General features: G+C 39.9%; 5 protein-coding genes across 5 annotated transcripts; all 5 read left to right on the forward strand.

Moving 5' to 3' along the window:
* Positions 1-793: 793 nt before the first annotated feature.
* Positions 794-1,950, forward strand: LOC137902319 (trace amine-associated receptor 13c-like). Its single transcript, XM_068746402.1, has 2 exons — positions 794-966; positions 1,137-1,950. The coding sequence occupies exons 1-2, from the start codon at positions 794-796 to the stop codon at positions 1,948-1,950; spliced, it is 987 nt and encodes a 328-aa protein (XP_068602503.1).
* Positions 1,951-4,329: 2,379 nt separating this feature from the next.
* On the forward strand, positions 4,330-5,490 carry LOC137902080 (trace amine-associated receptor 13c-like). The gene is made up of 2 exons (XM_068746135.1): positions 4,330-4,502; positions 4,677-5,490. The coding sequence occupies exons 1-2, from the start codon at positions 4,330-4,332 to the stop codon at positions 5,488-5,490; spliced, it is 987 nt and encodes a 328-aa protein (XP_068602236.1).
* A 1,030-nt stretch (positions 5,491-6,520) lies between these two features.
* LOC137902335 (trace amine-associated receptor 13c-like) lies at positions 6,521-7,680 on the forward strand. Its single transcript, XM_068746420.1, has 2 exons — positions 6,521-6,693; positions 6,867-7,680. Exons 1-2 carry the CDS (start codon positions 6,521-6,523, stop codon positions 7,678-7,680), a joined length of 987 nt encoding a protein of 328 aa, XP_068602521.1.
* A 2,382-nt stretch (positions 7,681-10,062) lies between these two features.
* Positions 10,063-11,192, forward strand: LOC137902081 (trace amine-associated receptor 13c-like). Its single transcript, XM_068746136.1, has 2 exons — positions 10,063-10,235; positions 10,379-11,192. The coding sequence occupies exons 1-2, from the start codon at positions 10,063-10,065 to the stop codon at positions 11,190-11,192; spliced, it is 987 nt and encodes a 328-aa protein (XP_068602237.1).
* An 830-nt stretch (positions 11,193-12,022) lies between these two features.
* On the forward strand, positions 12,023-13,181 carry LOC137902306 (trace amine-associated receptor 13c-like). The gene is made up of 2 exons (XM_068746389.1): positions 12,023-12,195; positions 12,368-13,181. Exons 1-2 carry the CDS (start codon positions 12,023-12,025, stop codon positions 13,179-13,181), a joined length of 987 nt encoding a protein of 328 aa, XP_068602490.1.
* The last annotated feature ends 503 nt before the right edge of the window (positions 13,182-13,684 follow it).

Genomic DNA, 13,684 nt, shown 5'->3' on the forward strand with positions numbered 1-13,684 from the left:
ATTTGGCGCTATTATTGTGTCCTACTTCATATGAATTAACCTTTGCATAGTATATTTCTATATATTTTAGCAAAGACACACATAAGTTAACATCTTCTGCATGACTAAAGTGTCATATCTTCAAATACACACTGTAAATAACAACGAAAACTAGAAAAGCACTCAGATAGCAGACCTCCACCAAGCAGCTCAATCCCCTCCTGACTGGATTTACACCGTCTACATTGTGATCTGGATCATCGACAAAAGGTTCTCAATTGTTAATCGTACCTTCATACACAAACCATGAAAAGTTAAAGTGAATCGGAGTTGATGTGAATTTTTTTACAGATTTTTGAATCCGAAAATGGCGTTTTCAATGTTAAAATTTAAGATTAGATGGCGGCCCCCACCCTACATGACTGTGTCAAATTCTATAAACATCGGTCAATAATCAACCGAGATGTTGAGGAGCAAATTTTGAAGCTCCACTGACTGCAACGTTAACAAAAATCACCAAGATTTAATCATCGGTTCCTGGTAACATTCCCAACAACTCCTGGAAATGTCATCAAGATCCGACCAGAACATTTTGAGTTATCTTGATAACGGAGTGAGGGATGGACGAACAAAATGCCGGCAATCACATAACCCCCGCCTTGGCAGAGGTAATTAGGTTAAGTCACTCTTAATAAAAATTATAATAATTGTCACCCGAGGAAAAGAGGGAGGAGGGAGGAAGAAAAGAGATAAAACAGTTAGGACAGAGAGCCTCGGGCAGAAAGCTGGCAGAGCTTCTCATCTCTTCCTGATGATGTCATCCTTTTATGAAGATGAACTTTGCTTTCCACAGCTCCTCAACTCCTCCTGTAGGAAGTCCATGAATCCTTACTTTGTGTCAATTCTCACTTATATCACACTGTCCTCCATCTGTACTGTCACTGTGATTCTCAACATGATGGTCATCATCTCCATCTCACACTTTAAGTAGGAAAATATTTCATCGGTGTCTGAAACTGGTCTCTCCACAGAATGAAATGGTAGAATATCAGAATGTGAAGGAAGACTTTCATGTTCCTGTCATGATGCTTTTGTGTTTTAGTCTGCTGGAATGATAATACTAAAAATAATCATGACTTTCTCTCTTTTCTCTCCAGGCAGCTCCACACCTCCACCAACCTCCTCCTCCTCTCTCTGGGTGTCTCAGATTTCTGTGTGGGCCTCCTTATTGTGTTTCAAATTGCCCACATCGATGGTTGCTGGTTTTGGGAAGACATTGTTTGTGTTGTATATTCAGTTCTGGGCCATGTTACTACATCTGCCTCAATAGAAACCATGGTTCTAATATCTATTGATCGCTACGTGGCTATTTGTCACCCTCTACATTATTCTACTAAAGTTACCATAAAAAGAATTAATGTCTGTATTTGTCTGTGTTGGATGTTTTCTGTTCTTGTTCACTGTCTGATTCTGAAGAACAACCTGGAGAAACCAGGCAGGTTTAACTCCTGTGTTGGTCAGTGTGTAATTATTCTTGATTATGCTTCTGGACTTGCTGATACGATTCTATCCTTTATTATTCCTGTCACTGTCATTGTAGTTCTTTATATGAGAGTATTTGTGGTTGCTGTGTCTCAGGCTCGTGCCATGAGGTCTCACGTTACATCTGTCACCATCAAGCGTTCAGTGAAAGTAACTGCTAAGAAATCAGAGCTGAAAGCAGCCATTACTCTTGGAGTAGTTGTCGTTGTGTTTCTGATATGTGTGTGCCCTTTTTTTTGTGTTTTACTTTCTGGCCAGGACGCTATTGTTGATCCCTCGTCTTCTGCATTCATCTTAACCCTGTTCTATTTTAACTCTTGTCTGAATCCTCTGATCTATGCCTTGTTCTACCCCTGGTTCAGAAAGTCCATCAAGCTGATTGTAACACTTAAGATACTAGAGGCTGACTCATGTAACTCCAGCATGTGACATAAAAATAAATGCAGGTGTAAACACAGCATGTGGCCTCGTTGTTAGACAGAGAGCTGAAAATGGGACACCTTTCATGCTTTGTTACAGGAAATGTCAGAATTGTGATTTAATTCATTTTCAGCCAGTTTGCCATCATCTCAGTCACTCCTTATTTTGTCACACAAGTTCATTAAAATGTAATATTAATTATATGGTAATGGTAATAATAATGTATTAGTAAGATGTTTGTTGAGAAATCTTTCAGTTGCAAAGACTAAATATATGAGAGTGCTGAAAGAGAGATAGTTTTCATGTTTTGATAGGAAATGTGGGAAAAGTGATTGAAGGAAACTATCATCGCTACATTTCCTGTTTTTGTCGTTAAAGTTTTGTCAAAAGTAATATTATCTATATTACAGCTAATCAGCGCTATTATTGCGTCCTACTTCATATGAATATTAATTAACCTTTACATAGCATGTGTCATATTTTCAAATACACACTGTAAATAACGAAAAAGAAATAAGTAATAGATTTCCTTGAGAAAAGTATGACAGCAGGAAAACAAAAATGTACCTGACTTCACTGTAATGCAATAAACAGCAATATAAAAACTATTACTGTATTCATGCCAGTTTTTGTCTGGGTCAAAGACTAATCATAATTGCAGGTGTATTGTATTTAATGAGGCCTCTACATCAGTGGAGGTGTGACAATTTAAAGGCAGAAAACCCGACTATATACTATAACAGATTTGAAGTTCTTTTCAAATTAAATTTGAAAAAATTATTCATTTCGCCGGGTTACTGAAGTGGATTCTATCTGAGCGTACCTTGATGTTAGTTGTGGACAGATTTTTATTTTTCTCACCACACTTCATTATTTAGGTGTCAGAGTAAATTACACAGCTGCAGACAAAAGGAACAAGGATATCAGTCCAACACCAAACAAACAGTTTTAGTAACTTGTTCAAACAACAACCTGCACTAACTTGAATCTTATTTAATATTCTCTTGGATCTGAAACTGAGCAGAAAACAAAACTCGACACAATAGTAAATACATTTAGATCAACACCAAGAAGTATGATATTGTCAGGGTAAGAAGTAGAATAACTACAGTGTGTGGTTATAAACGTTGTTACAGCACCACACTCTGTTGGAAGTGACAATGAAATCCTCAAAAGAGTTTATGTTCTTTGATCAGTCTCATTTAAGGAAGATCCTATATTTCTGAGATCAGGTGAGATCAATCGATCAATCCATCCATACATAAGACCTCATCTACAGAAGAGGTTTGCACGTCACAGAAAAGCCAAATCTTCAACCCATGCTCTGCAGGGATACTGCCTTGAGGGATTTCCCCAGCAAGACAAAGTCAGCCTTGTGGTCAGGATAGGAGGTGGGGGGAAAAGGCAGGAGCTCTTCATGCGTGGGAGACTATAGAATTGACCCATTTCTTGATCTCCATGGAGAGGTGTCACCATCAAAGCACGCGACACAAGATACTACAAAGGACGTGGTCAAACGCCTTCTCTAAATCCCCAAAACACAAGTGGACTGTCTTTGCGCACTCCCATAAACTCTTGATATTATAGAGACGTGTCAACCAAGACAGTCCCTGCACATCCAAAGATTTAAGATACTCATGAGCTAGACAACAACCACCTCAGTGACTTCAGCCTGGGTGATGGACGAGTCCACCTCTCAGACCTCAGCCTCTGCTTCCTCCATAGAAGACATGGTAGCGAGATTTGAGGAGATCCTCAAAGTATTGTTTCCACCGCCTGACAATATTCCCAGTTGAGGTCAGCAGCTCCCCACTTCCACTGTTGGTGGGGTGGTGGTGCACCGCTTTCCCCTCCTGAGTTGCTGGACGGTTTGCCAGAACTTCTTTAATACCAACAGATAGTCCTCTTCAATGGCCTTTTGTGTCCAAGGCACACAATCTGAGGTCCGATGATGCGACAACAACGTCGATCATCGAGATCCGTCCGAGGGTGTATCGGTGCCATGTGCGTTTAAGGACATCCATGTGGCTCAACAAGGTGTTCGTTGTGGACAAACTGAGAGTAGCACAGAAGTCCAACAACAGAACACCACTCGCGTTCAGATTGAGGAGGCCGTTCATCCCAATCACCCCATTACGGGTCTCACTGTCATTGGCCATGTGTATGTTGAAATCCCCCAGAGGAATAATGGAGTCCCCAGTCGGAAGTGAAGTAAAGTTGAAAACGCAAGACTCGTCTGATGAAAATAGTGATGTCATTAAAATACGGAAGTTAACCCACAAGAAGGAAAGAGGGAGGAGGAAGGAACAAAAGTGATAAATCGACAGGGCAGAGACAGGAGAGGCAGAAAACTGACAGAGTTTAGCAGCTTCTCGTCTCTTCCTCATGATGTCTTCCCTTGATGTAGACGAACTTTGCTTTCCAGAACTCTTCAACTCCTCCTGCAGGAAGGCCATACGTCCTTACTATGCATCCATTCTCATTTACACCATAATGTCCTTCATCTCTATTGTTACTGTGTTTCTCAACATGATGGTCATCATTTCCATCTCACACTTCAAGTAGTTAAAACTTTCATCGGTTTCTGAAACTGGTCTCTGCACAGGATGAAATGGTAGAATATCAGAATGTGAAGGAAGACTTTCATGTTCCTGTCATGATGCTTTTGTGTTTTAATCTGCTGGAATGATAATACTACAAATGATGATAACTTTATTTCTCTCTTTTCTCTCCAGGCAGCTCCGCACCTCCACCAACCTCCTCCTCCTCTCTCTGGCTGTCTCAGATTGCATCGTGGGCCTCCTTCTGGTTTTTCAAATTATTCTTATCGACGGTTGCTGGTTCCTGGGAGACATCATGTGTGTTGTGTATTTTGTCCTGTACTATATGATTACATCTGCCTCAATAGGGACCATGGTTCTCATATCTGTTGACCGATATGTGGCTATTTGTCACCCTCTACATTATTCTACTAAAGTTACCATAAAAAGAATTAATGTCTGTGTTTGTCTGTGTTGGATGTTTTGTGTTCTTGTTCACTGTCTGATCCTGAAAGATAACCTGGGACATGCAGGCGGGTTTAACTCCTGTGTTGGTCAGTGTGTAATTAATGTGAATTATGCTTCTGGACTTGCTGACATGATTTTATCCTTTATTATTCCTGTCACTGTCATTGTAGTTCTTTATATGAGAGTATTTATGGTTGCTGTGTCTCAGGTTCGTGCCATGAGGTCTCACGTTACATCTGTCACCATGAAGTATTCAGTGAAAGTAACTGCTAAGAGATCAGAGCTGAAAGCAGCCATTACTCTTGGAGTCGTTGTCGTTGTGTTTCTGATATGTGTGTGCCCTTATTTTTGTGTTTCACTTTCTGGCCAGGACTCAAAGATTGATGCTGCTTCTTCTGCATTCATCATTACCCTGTTCTATTTTAACTCGTGTCTGAATCCTCTGATCTATGCCTTGTTCTACCCCTGGTTCAGAAAATCCATCAAGCTGATTGTAACACTTAAGATACTAGAGGCTGACTCATGTAACTCCATCATGTGACATAAAAATAAATGCTTTCCACGTATCATTTATTGTTTGGTAATAATAATGTATTAGTAAGATGTTTGTTGAGAAATCTTTCAGTTGCAAAGACTAAATATATGAGAGTGCTGAAAGAGATAGTTTTCATGTTTTGATAGGAAATGTGGGAAAAGTGATTGAAGGAAACTATCATCGCTACATTTCCTGTTTTTTCATTAAAGTTCAGTAAAAAGTCATAATATCTATATTCCAGTGATTTGGCGCTATTATTGTGTCCTACTTCATATGAATTAACCTTTGCATAGTATATATCTATATATTTTAGCAAAGACACACATAAGTTAACATCTTCTGCATGACTAAAGTGTCATATCTTCAAATACACACTGTAAATAACAACGAAAACTAGAAAAGCACTCAGATAGCAGACCTCCACCAAGCAGCTCAATCCCCTCCTGACTGGATTTACACCGTCCACATGGTGATCTGGATCATCGACAAAAGGTTCTCAATTGTTAATCGTACCTTCATACACAAACCATGAAAAGTTAAAGTGAATCGGAGTTGATGTGAATTTTTTTACAGATTTTTGAATCCGAAAATGGCGTTTTCAATGTTAAAATTTAAGATTAGATGGCGGCCCCCACCCTACATGACTGTGTCAAATTCTATAAACATCGGTCAATAATCAACCGAGATGTTGAGGAGCAAATTTTGAAGCTCCACTGACTGCAACGTTAACAAAAATCACCAAGATTTAATCATCGGTTCCTGGTAACCTTCCTAACAACTCCTGGAAATGTCATCAAGATCCGGCCAGAACATTTTGAGTTATCTTGATAACGGAGTGAGGGACGGACGAACAAAATGCCGGCGATCACATAACCCCAGCCTTGGCAGAGGTAATTAGGTTAAGTCACTCTTAATAAAAATTATAATAATTGTCACCCGAGGAAAAGAGGGAGGAGGGAGGAAGAAAAGAGATAAAACAGTTAGGACAGAGAGCCTCGGGCAGAAAGCTGGCAGAGCTTCTCATCTCTTCCTGATGATGTCATCCTTTTATGAAGATGAACTTTGCTTTCCACAACTCCTCAACTCCTCCTGTAGGAAGTCCATGAATCCTTACTTTGTGTCAATTCTCACTTATATCACACTGTCCTCCATCTCTATTGTTACTGTGATTCTCAACATGATGGTCATCATCTCCATCTCACACTTCAAGTAGGTAAATATTTCATTGGTTTCTGAAACTGGTCTCTCCACAGAATGAAATGGTAGAATATCAGAATGTGAAGGAAGACTTTCATGTTCCTGTCATGATGCTTTTGTGTTTAATCTGCTGGAATGATAATACTACAAATGATGATGACTTTATTTCTCTCTTTTCTCTCCAGGCAGCTCCACACCTCCACCAACCTCCTCCTCCTCTCTCTGGTTGTCTCAGATTTCTGTGTGGGCCTCCTTATTGTGTTTCAAATTGCCCACATCGATGGTTGCTGGTTTTGGGAAGACATTGTTTGTGTTGTATATTCAGTTCTGGGCCATGTTACTACATCTGCCTCAATAGAAACCATGGTTCTAATATCTATTGATCGCTACGTGGCTATTTGTCACCCTCTACATTATTCTACTAAAGTTACCATAAAAATAATTAATGTCTGTATTTGTCTGTGTTGGATGTTTTGTGTTCTTGTTCACTGTCTGATTCTGATGAACAACCTGGAGAAACCAGGCAGGTTTAACTCCTGTGTTGGTCAGTGTGTAATTAATCTGAATTATGCTTCTGGACTTGCTGATATGATTCTATCCTTTATTATTCCTGTCACTGTCATTGTAGTTCTTTATATGAGAGTATTTATGGTTGCTGTGTCTCAGGCTCGTGCCATGAGGTCTCACGTTACATCTGTCACCATCAAGCGTTCAGTGAAAGTAACTGCTAAGAGATCAGAGCTGAAAGCAGCCATTACTCTTGGAGTAGTTGTCGTTGTGTTTCTGATATGTGTGTGCCCTTTTTTTTGTGTTTTACTTTCTGGCCAAGACTCTATTGTTAATGCCTCGTCTTCTACATTCATCATAACCCTGTTCTATTTTAACTCTTGTCTGAATCCTCTGATCTATGCCTTGTTCTACCCCTGGTTCAGAAAGTCCATCAAGCTGATTGTAACACTTAAGATACTAGAGGCTGGCTCATGTAACTCCATCATGTGACATAAAAATAAATGCAGGTGTAAACACAGCATGTAGCCTCGTTGTTAGACAGAGAGCTGAAAATGGGATACCTTTCATGCTTTGTTACAGGAAATGTCAGAATTGTGATTTAATTCATTTTCAGCCAGTTTGCCATCATCTCAGTCACTCCTTATTTTGTCACACAAGTTCATTAAAATGTAATATTAATTATATGGTAATGGTAATAATAATGTATTAGTAAGATGTTTGTTGAGAAATCTTTCAGTTGCAAAGACTAAATATATGAGAGTGCTGAAAGAGAGATAGTTTTCATGTTTTGATAGTTTCCTTCAATCACTTTTCCCACGTTTCCTATCATCGCTACATTTCCTGTTTTTGTCATTAAAGTTTTGTCAAAAGTAATATTATCTATATTACAGCTATTCAGCGCTATTATTGCGTCCTGCTTCATATGAATATTAATTAACCTTTACATAGCATGTGTCATATTTTCAAATACACACTGTAAATAACAAAAAAGAAATAAGTAATAGATTTCCTTGAGAAAGGTATGACAGCAGGAAAACAAAAATGTACCTGACTTCACTGTAATGCAATAAACAGCAATATAAAAACTATTACTGTATTCATGCCAGTTTTTGTCTGGGTCAAAGACTAATCATAATTGCAGGTGTATTGTATTTAATGAGGCCTCTACATCAGTGGAGGTGTGACAATTTAAAGGCAGAAAACCCGACTATATACTATAACAGATTTGAAGTTCTTTTCAAATTAAATTTGAAAAGATTATTCATTTCACCGGGTTACTGGAGTGGATTCTATCTGAGCGTACCTTGATGTTAGTTGTGGACAGATTTTTATTTTTCTCACCACACTTCATTATTTAGGTGTCAGAGTAAATTACACAGCTGCAGACAAAAGGAACAAGGATATCAGTCCAACACCAAACAAACGGTTTTAGTAACTTGTTCAAACAACAACCTGCACTAACTTGAATCTTATTTAATATTCTCTTGGATCTGAAACTGAGCAGAAAACAAAACTCGACACAACAGTAAATACATTTAGATCAACACCAAGAAGTATGATATTGTCAGGGTAAGAAGTAGAATAACTACAGTGTGTGGTTATAAACGTTGTTACAGCACCACACTCTGTTGGAAGTGACAATGAAATCCTCAAAAGAGTTTATGTTCTTTGATCAGTCTCATTTAAGGAAGATCCTATATTTCTGAGATCAGGTGAGATCAATCGATCAATCCATCCATACATAAGACCTCATCTACAGAAGAGGTTTGCACGTCACAGAAAAGCCAAATTTTCAACCCATGCTCTGCAGGGATACGGCCTTGAGGGATTTCCCCAGCAAGACAAAGTCGGCCTTGTGGTCAGGATAGGAGGTGGGGGGAAAAGGCAGGAGCTCTACATGCGTGGGAGACTATAGAATTGACCCATTTCTTGATCTCCATGGAGAGGTGTCACCATCAAAGCACGCGACACAAGATACTACAAAGGACGTGGTCAAACGCCTTCTCTAAATCCCCAAAACACAAGTGGACTGTCTTTGCGCACTCCCATAAACTCTTGATATTATAGAGACGTGTCAACCAAGACAGTCCCTGCACATCCAAAGATTTAAGATACTCATGAGCTAGACAACAACCACCTCAGTGACTTCAGCCTGGGTGATGGACGAGTCCACCTCTCAGACCTCCGCCTCTGCTTCCTCCATAGAAGACATGGTAGCGAGATTTGAGGAGATCCTCAAAGTATTGTTTCCACCGCCTGACAATATTCCCAGTTGAGGTCAGCAGCTCCCCACTTCCACTGTTGGTGGGGGGGTGGTGGTGCACCGCTTTCCCCTCCTGAGTTGCTGGACGGTTTGCCAGAACTTCTTTAATACCAACAGATAGTCCTCTTCAATGGCCTTTTGTGTCCAAGGCACACAATCTGAGGTCCGATGATGCGACAACAACGTCGATCATCGAGATCCGTCCGAGGGTGTATCGGTGCCATGTGCGTTTAAGGACATCCATGTGCCTCAACAAGGTGTTCGTTGTGGACAAACTGGGAGTAGCACAGAAGTCCAACAACAGAACACCACTCGCGTTCAGATTGAGGAGGCCGTTCATCCCAATCACCCCATTACGGGTCTCACTGTCATTGCCCATGTGAGTGTTGAAATCCCCCAGAGGAATAATGGAGTCCCCAGTCGGAAGTGAAGTAAAGTTGAAAACGCAAGACTTGTCTGATGAAAATAGTGATGTCATTAAAATACGGAAGTTAACCCACAAGAAGGAAAGAGGGAGGAGGAAGGAACAAAAGTGATAAATCGACAGGGCAGAGACAGGAGAGGCAGAAAACTGACAGAGTTTAGCAGCTTCTCGTCTCTTCCTCATGATGTCTTCCCTTGATGTAGACAAACTTTGCTTTCCAGAACTCTTCAACTCCTCCTGCAGGAAGGCCATACGTCCTTACTATGCATCCATTCTCATTTACATCACACTGTCCTTCATCTCTATTGTCACTGTGCTTCTCAACATGATGGTCATCATCTCCATCTCACACTTCAAGTAGGCAAATATTTCATCGGTGTCTGAAACTGGTCTCTGCACAGAATGAAATGGTAGAATATCAGAATGTGAAGGAAGACTTTCATGTTCCTATCATGATGCTTGAATTTTGTGATGACTAAATTTCTCTCTTTTCTCTCCAGGCAGCTCCACACCCCCACCAACCTCCTCCTCCTTGCTCTGGCTGTCTCAGATTGCAGCCTGGGCCTCCTTCTGGTTTTTCAAATAAGTCTTGTAGGCGGCTGCTGGTTTGTGGGAGACGTCATGTGTGTTATGTATTTTGTCCTGTACTATTTCTTCACAGCTTCCTCAATAGGGATCATGGTTCTCATATCAGTTGACCGCTACGTGGCTATTTGTCACCCTCTACATTATTCTACCAAAGTCACTAAAAAGAGAACACATATCTGTGTTTGTCTGTGTTGGATGTTTTGCATTCTTGTTCACAGTCTGATCCTGAAGGATAATCTTAGACAACCAGGTGGGTTTAACTCCTGTGTTGGTCAGTGTGTAATTAATTTGAATTATGCTTCTGGACTTGCTGATATGGTTCTATCCTTTATTATTCCTGTCACTGTCATCATACTTCTCTATATGAGAGTATTTGTGGTTGCTGCGTCTCAGGCTCGTGCCATGAGGTCTCACGTTACATCTGTCACCCTCAAATATTCAGCTAAAACAACTGCTAAGAAATCAGAGCTGAAAGCGGCTTTTACTCTTGGAGTAGTTGTCGTTGTGTTTCTGTTATGTGTGTGTCCTTATTTTTGCATTTTACTTTCTGCCCAGGACTCCAGGGTTGATGCTGAAACCTCTGCATTTATGATGTGCCTGTTGTATTTAAATTCTTGCCTCAATCCTCTGATCTATGCCTTGTTCTACCCCTGGTTCAGAAAATCCATCAAGCTGATTGTGACACTTAAGATACTCGAGTCTGACTCATGTAACTCCATCATGTGATATAAAAATAAATGCTGGTGTTAACCCAGCATGCAGCCTCGTTGTTAGACAGAGAGCTGACAATGGGACACTTTTCATGCTTTGTGACAGGAAACGTCAGAATAGTGATAGAATTCATTTTCAGTCAGACTTTGCATTGTATATTTTATCTGAATCAAAGACACACATTATTATTATTTATCATTTTCTGTATGAATAAAGTGTCATATCTACAGAAACATTGTAAATAAGATGATAATCATCATACATTACATTAATCAGACAGAGGAATAACTACAGGACATAACATGTTGAATGAATGTACAGTGATACTCATATTTCTTTTTACTCTTTCTATATATAATAATAATAAAGACGGGTTCTATCCAAGCAGCACCTGGGTCATTATTGACATAGGCACATAGGACAAGGCCAAGCACATAATATATGATAAGGCCTCTATAACGTCAGTGGGACAATTTATATTCTGGAAAAAATGTGATTGTATACAATCAAATACTTGTTGTGCATGAACAATCCATCAGAGGGCAAAAGGCTAGAGCAACAACATTTGAATGTCATTAATCAGGGACTCATCAGAATAAATGTGAAAATGGAGGGCCCATGGTTTCCCTCATGAGGTGAAACATGAAAGGTTAAAAGTTCCTCAAGGAAAGATGAAAGAGCTGATGAAAGTAGTGATGCAAATAACAGGAGTTAAGTCTACAAAAATTAGCTGTCACTAGAGGAAAAGGGGGAGGAGGGAAGAAGAAAAGAGATAAAGCAACCAGGACAGAGAGCTTCAGGCAGAAAGCTGGCAGAGTTTAGCAGCTTCTCATCTCTACCTGATGATGTCATCCTTTGATGAAGATGAACTTTGCTTTCCACAGCTCCTCAACTCCTCCTGTAGGAAGGTCATACGTCCTTACTTTGAATCCTTGCTCATTTACATCACACTGTCCTTAATCTCTATTGTCACTGTGCTTCTCAACATGATGGTCATCATCTCCATCTCACACTTCAAGTAGGCAAATTTCTCATCGATTTATGAAACTGGTCTGCACAGAATGAAATGGTAGCATATCAGAATGTGAAGGAAGACTTTCATGTTCCTGTCATGATGCTTTTGGGTTTTAATCTGCTGGAATGATAATACTACAAATGAGGATGACTTTATTTCATTATTTTCTCTCCAGGCAGCTCCACACCTCCACCAACCTCCTCCTCCTCTCTCTGGCTGTCTCGGATTGCATCGTGGGTTTCCTCATCATATTTCAAATTATCCTCATAAATGGCTGCTGGTTTTTGGGAGACATTGTGTGTGTTGTGTATTTTGTCCTAGACTATTTAATCACAGCGGCCTCAATAGGGATCATGGTTCTTATATCAGTTGACCGCTACGTGGCTATTTGTCACCCTCTACATTATTCTACCAAAGTCACTAAAACGAGAATTAATGTCTGTGTTTGTCTGTGTTGGATGTTTTGTGTTCTTGTTCACTGTCTGATCCTGAAAGATAATCTGGAACAACCAGGCGGGTTTAACTCCTGTGTTGGTCAGTGTGTAATTAATCTGAATTATGCTTCTATACTTGCTGATGTGATTTTATCCTTTATTATTCCTGTCACTGTCATTGTAGTTCTTTATATGAGAGTATTTATGGTGGCTGCGTCTCAGGCTCGTGCCATGAGGTCTCACGTTACATCTGTCACCATCAACTGTTCAGTGAAAGTATCTGCTAAGAAATCAGAGCTGAAAGCAGCCATTACTCTTGGAGTCGTTGTCGTTGTGTTTCTGATATGTGTGTGTCCTTATTTTTGCGTTGTGCTATCTGGCCAGGACTCAACGATTGATGCTGAATCTTCTGCAATTATCATGTGTCTCTTCTATATTAACTCGTGTCTGAATCCTCTGATCTATGCCTTGTTCTACCCCTGGTTCAGAAAATCCATCAAGCTGATTGTGACACTTAAGATACTCGAGTCTGACTCATGTAACTCCATCATGTGATATAAAAAGAAATGCTGGTGTTAACCCACCATGTAGCCTCGTTGTTAGACAGAGAGCTGACAATGGGACACGTTTCATGCTTTGTGACAGGAAATGTCAGAATAGTGATGGAATTAATTTTCAATCAGACTTTGCATTGTATATTTTATCTGAACCAAATACACACATTATTATTATTTAGCATTTTCTGTTTGAATAAAGTGTCATATCTACAAACACATTGTAAATAAGATGATAATCAACATACATTACATTAATGTATGTATGTACATGTATGTATGTATCCTCAGACAGGAGGCTACGGTCCATCGGGACCAGAACCTCCCTCCACAAGAACAGCTTCTTCCCCTCGGCTGTAAGACTCAGGATCACTTTATAACCGGTAACCTACTGACCTGTTCAAAATGTGACATAAAAAGAAGCGCCGGTGTAAACACACCATGTAGCATTGTGAGTGCTGAAAAAGGGATACTTTTTTTTCTTGGTGACAGGAAATGTCAGAA

This window comes from Brachionichthys hirsutus, chromosome 12 (assembly GCF_040956055.1).
Source record: "Brachionichthys hirsutus isolate HB-005 chromosome 12, CSIRO-AGI_Bhir_v1, whole genome shotgun sequence".
In the NCBI taxonomy this organism is placed as follows: Eukaryota; Metazoa; Chordata; class Actinopteri; order Lophiiformes; family Brachionichthyidae; genus Brachionichthys; species Brachionichthys hirsutus.

Bases quoted from the DNA above. Each gene is read 5' to 3' on its own strand.
- LOC137902080 (XM_068746135.1), top strand. From the start codon at position 4,330: ATGTCTTCCCTTGATGTAGACGAACTTTGCTTTCCAGAACTCTTCAAC. The intron at 4,503-4,676 runs GTAGTTAAAACT...TTTTCTCTCCAG, and splicing joins ATTTCCATCTCACACTTCAA to GCAGCTCCGCACCTCCACCA.
- LOC137902306 (XM_068746389.1), top strand. From the start codon at position 12,023: ATGTCATCCTTTGATGAAGATGAACTTTGCTTTCCACAGCTCCTCAAC. The intron at 12,196-12,367 runs GTAGGCAAATTT...TTTTCTCTCCAG, and splicing joins ATCTCCATCTCACACTTCAA to GCAGCTCCACACCTCCACCA.
- LOC137902081 (XM_068746136.1), top strand. From the start codon at position 10,063: ATGTCTTCCCTTGATGTAGACAAACTTTGCTTTCCAGAACTCTTCAAC. The intron at 10,236-10,378 runs GTAGGCAAATAT...TTTTCTCTCCAG, and splicing joins ATCTCCATCTCACACTTCAA to GCAGCTCCACACCCCCACCA.
- LOC137902319 (XM_068746402.1), top strand. From the start codon at position 794: ATGTCATCCTTTTATGAAGATGAACTTTGCTTTCCACAGCTCCTCAAC. The intron at 967-1,136 runs GTAGGAAAATAT...TTTTCTCTCCAG, and splicing joins ATCTCCATCTCACACTTTAA to GCAGCTCCACACCTCCACCA.
- LOC137902335 (XM_068746420.1), top strand. From the start codon at position 6,521: ATGTCATCCTTTTATGAAGATGAACTTTGCTTTCCACAACTCCTCAAC. The intron at 6,694-6,866 runs GTAGGTAAATAT...TTTTCTCTCCAG, and splicing joins ATCTCCATCTCACACTTCAA to GCAGCTCCACACCTCCACCA.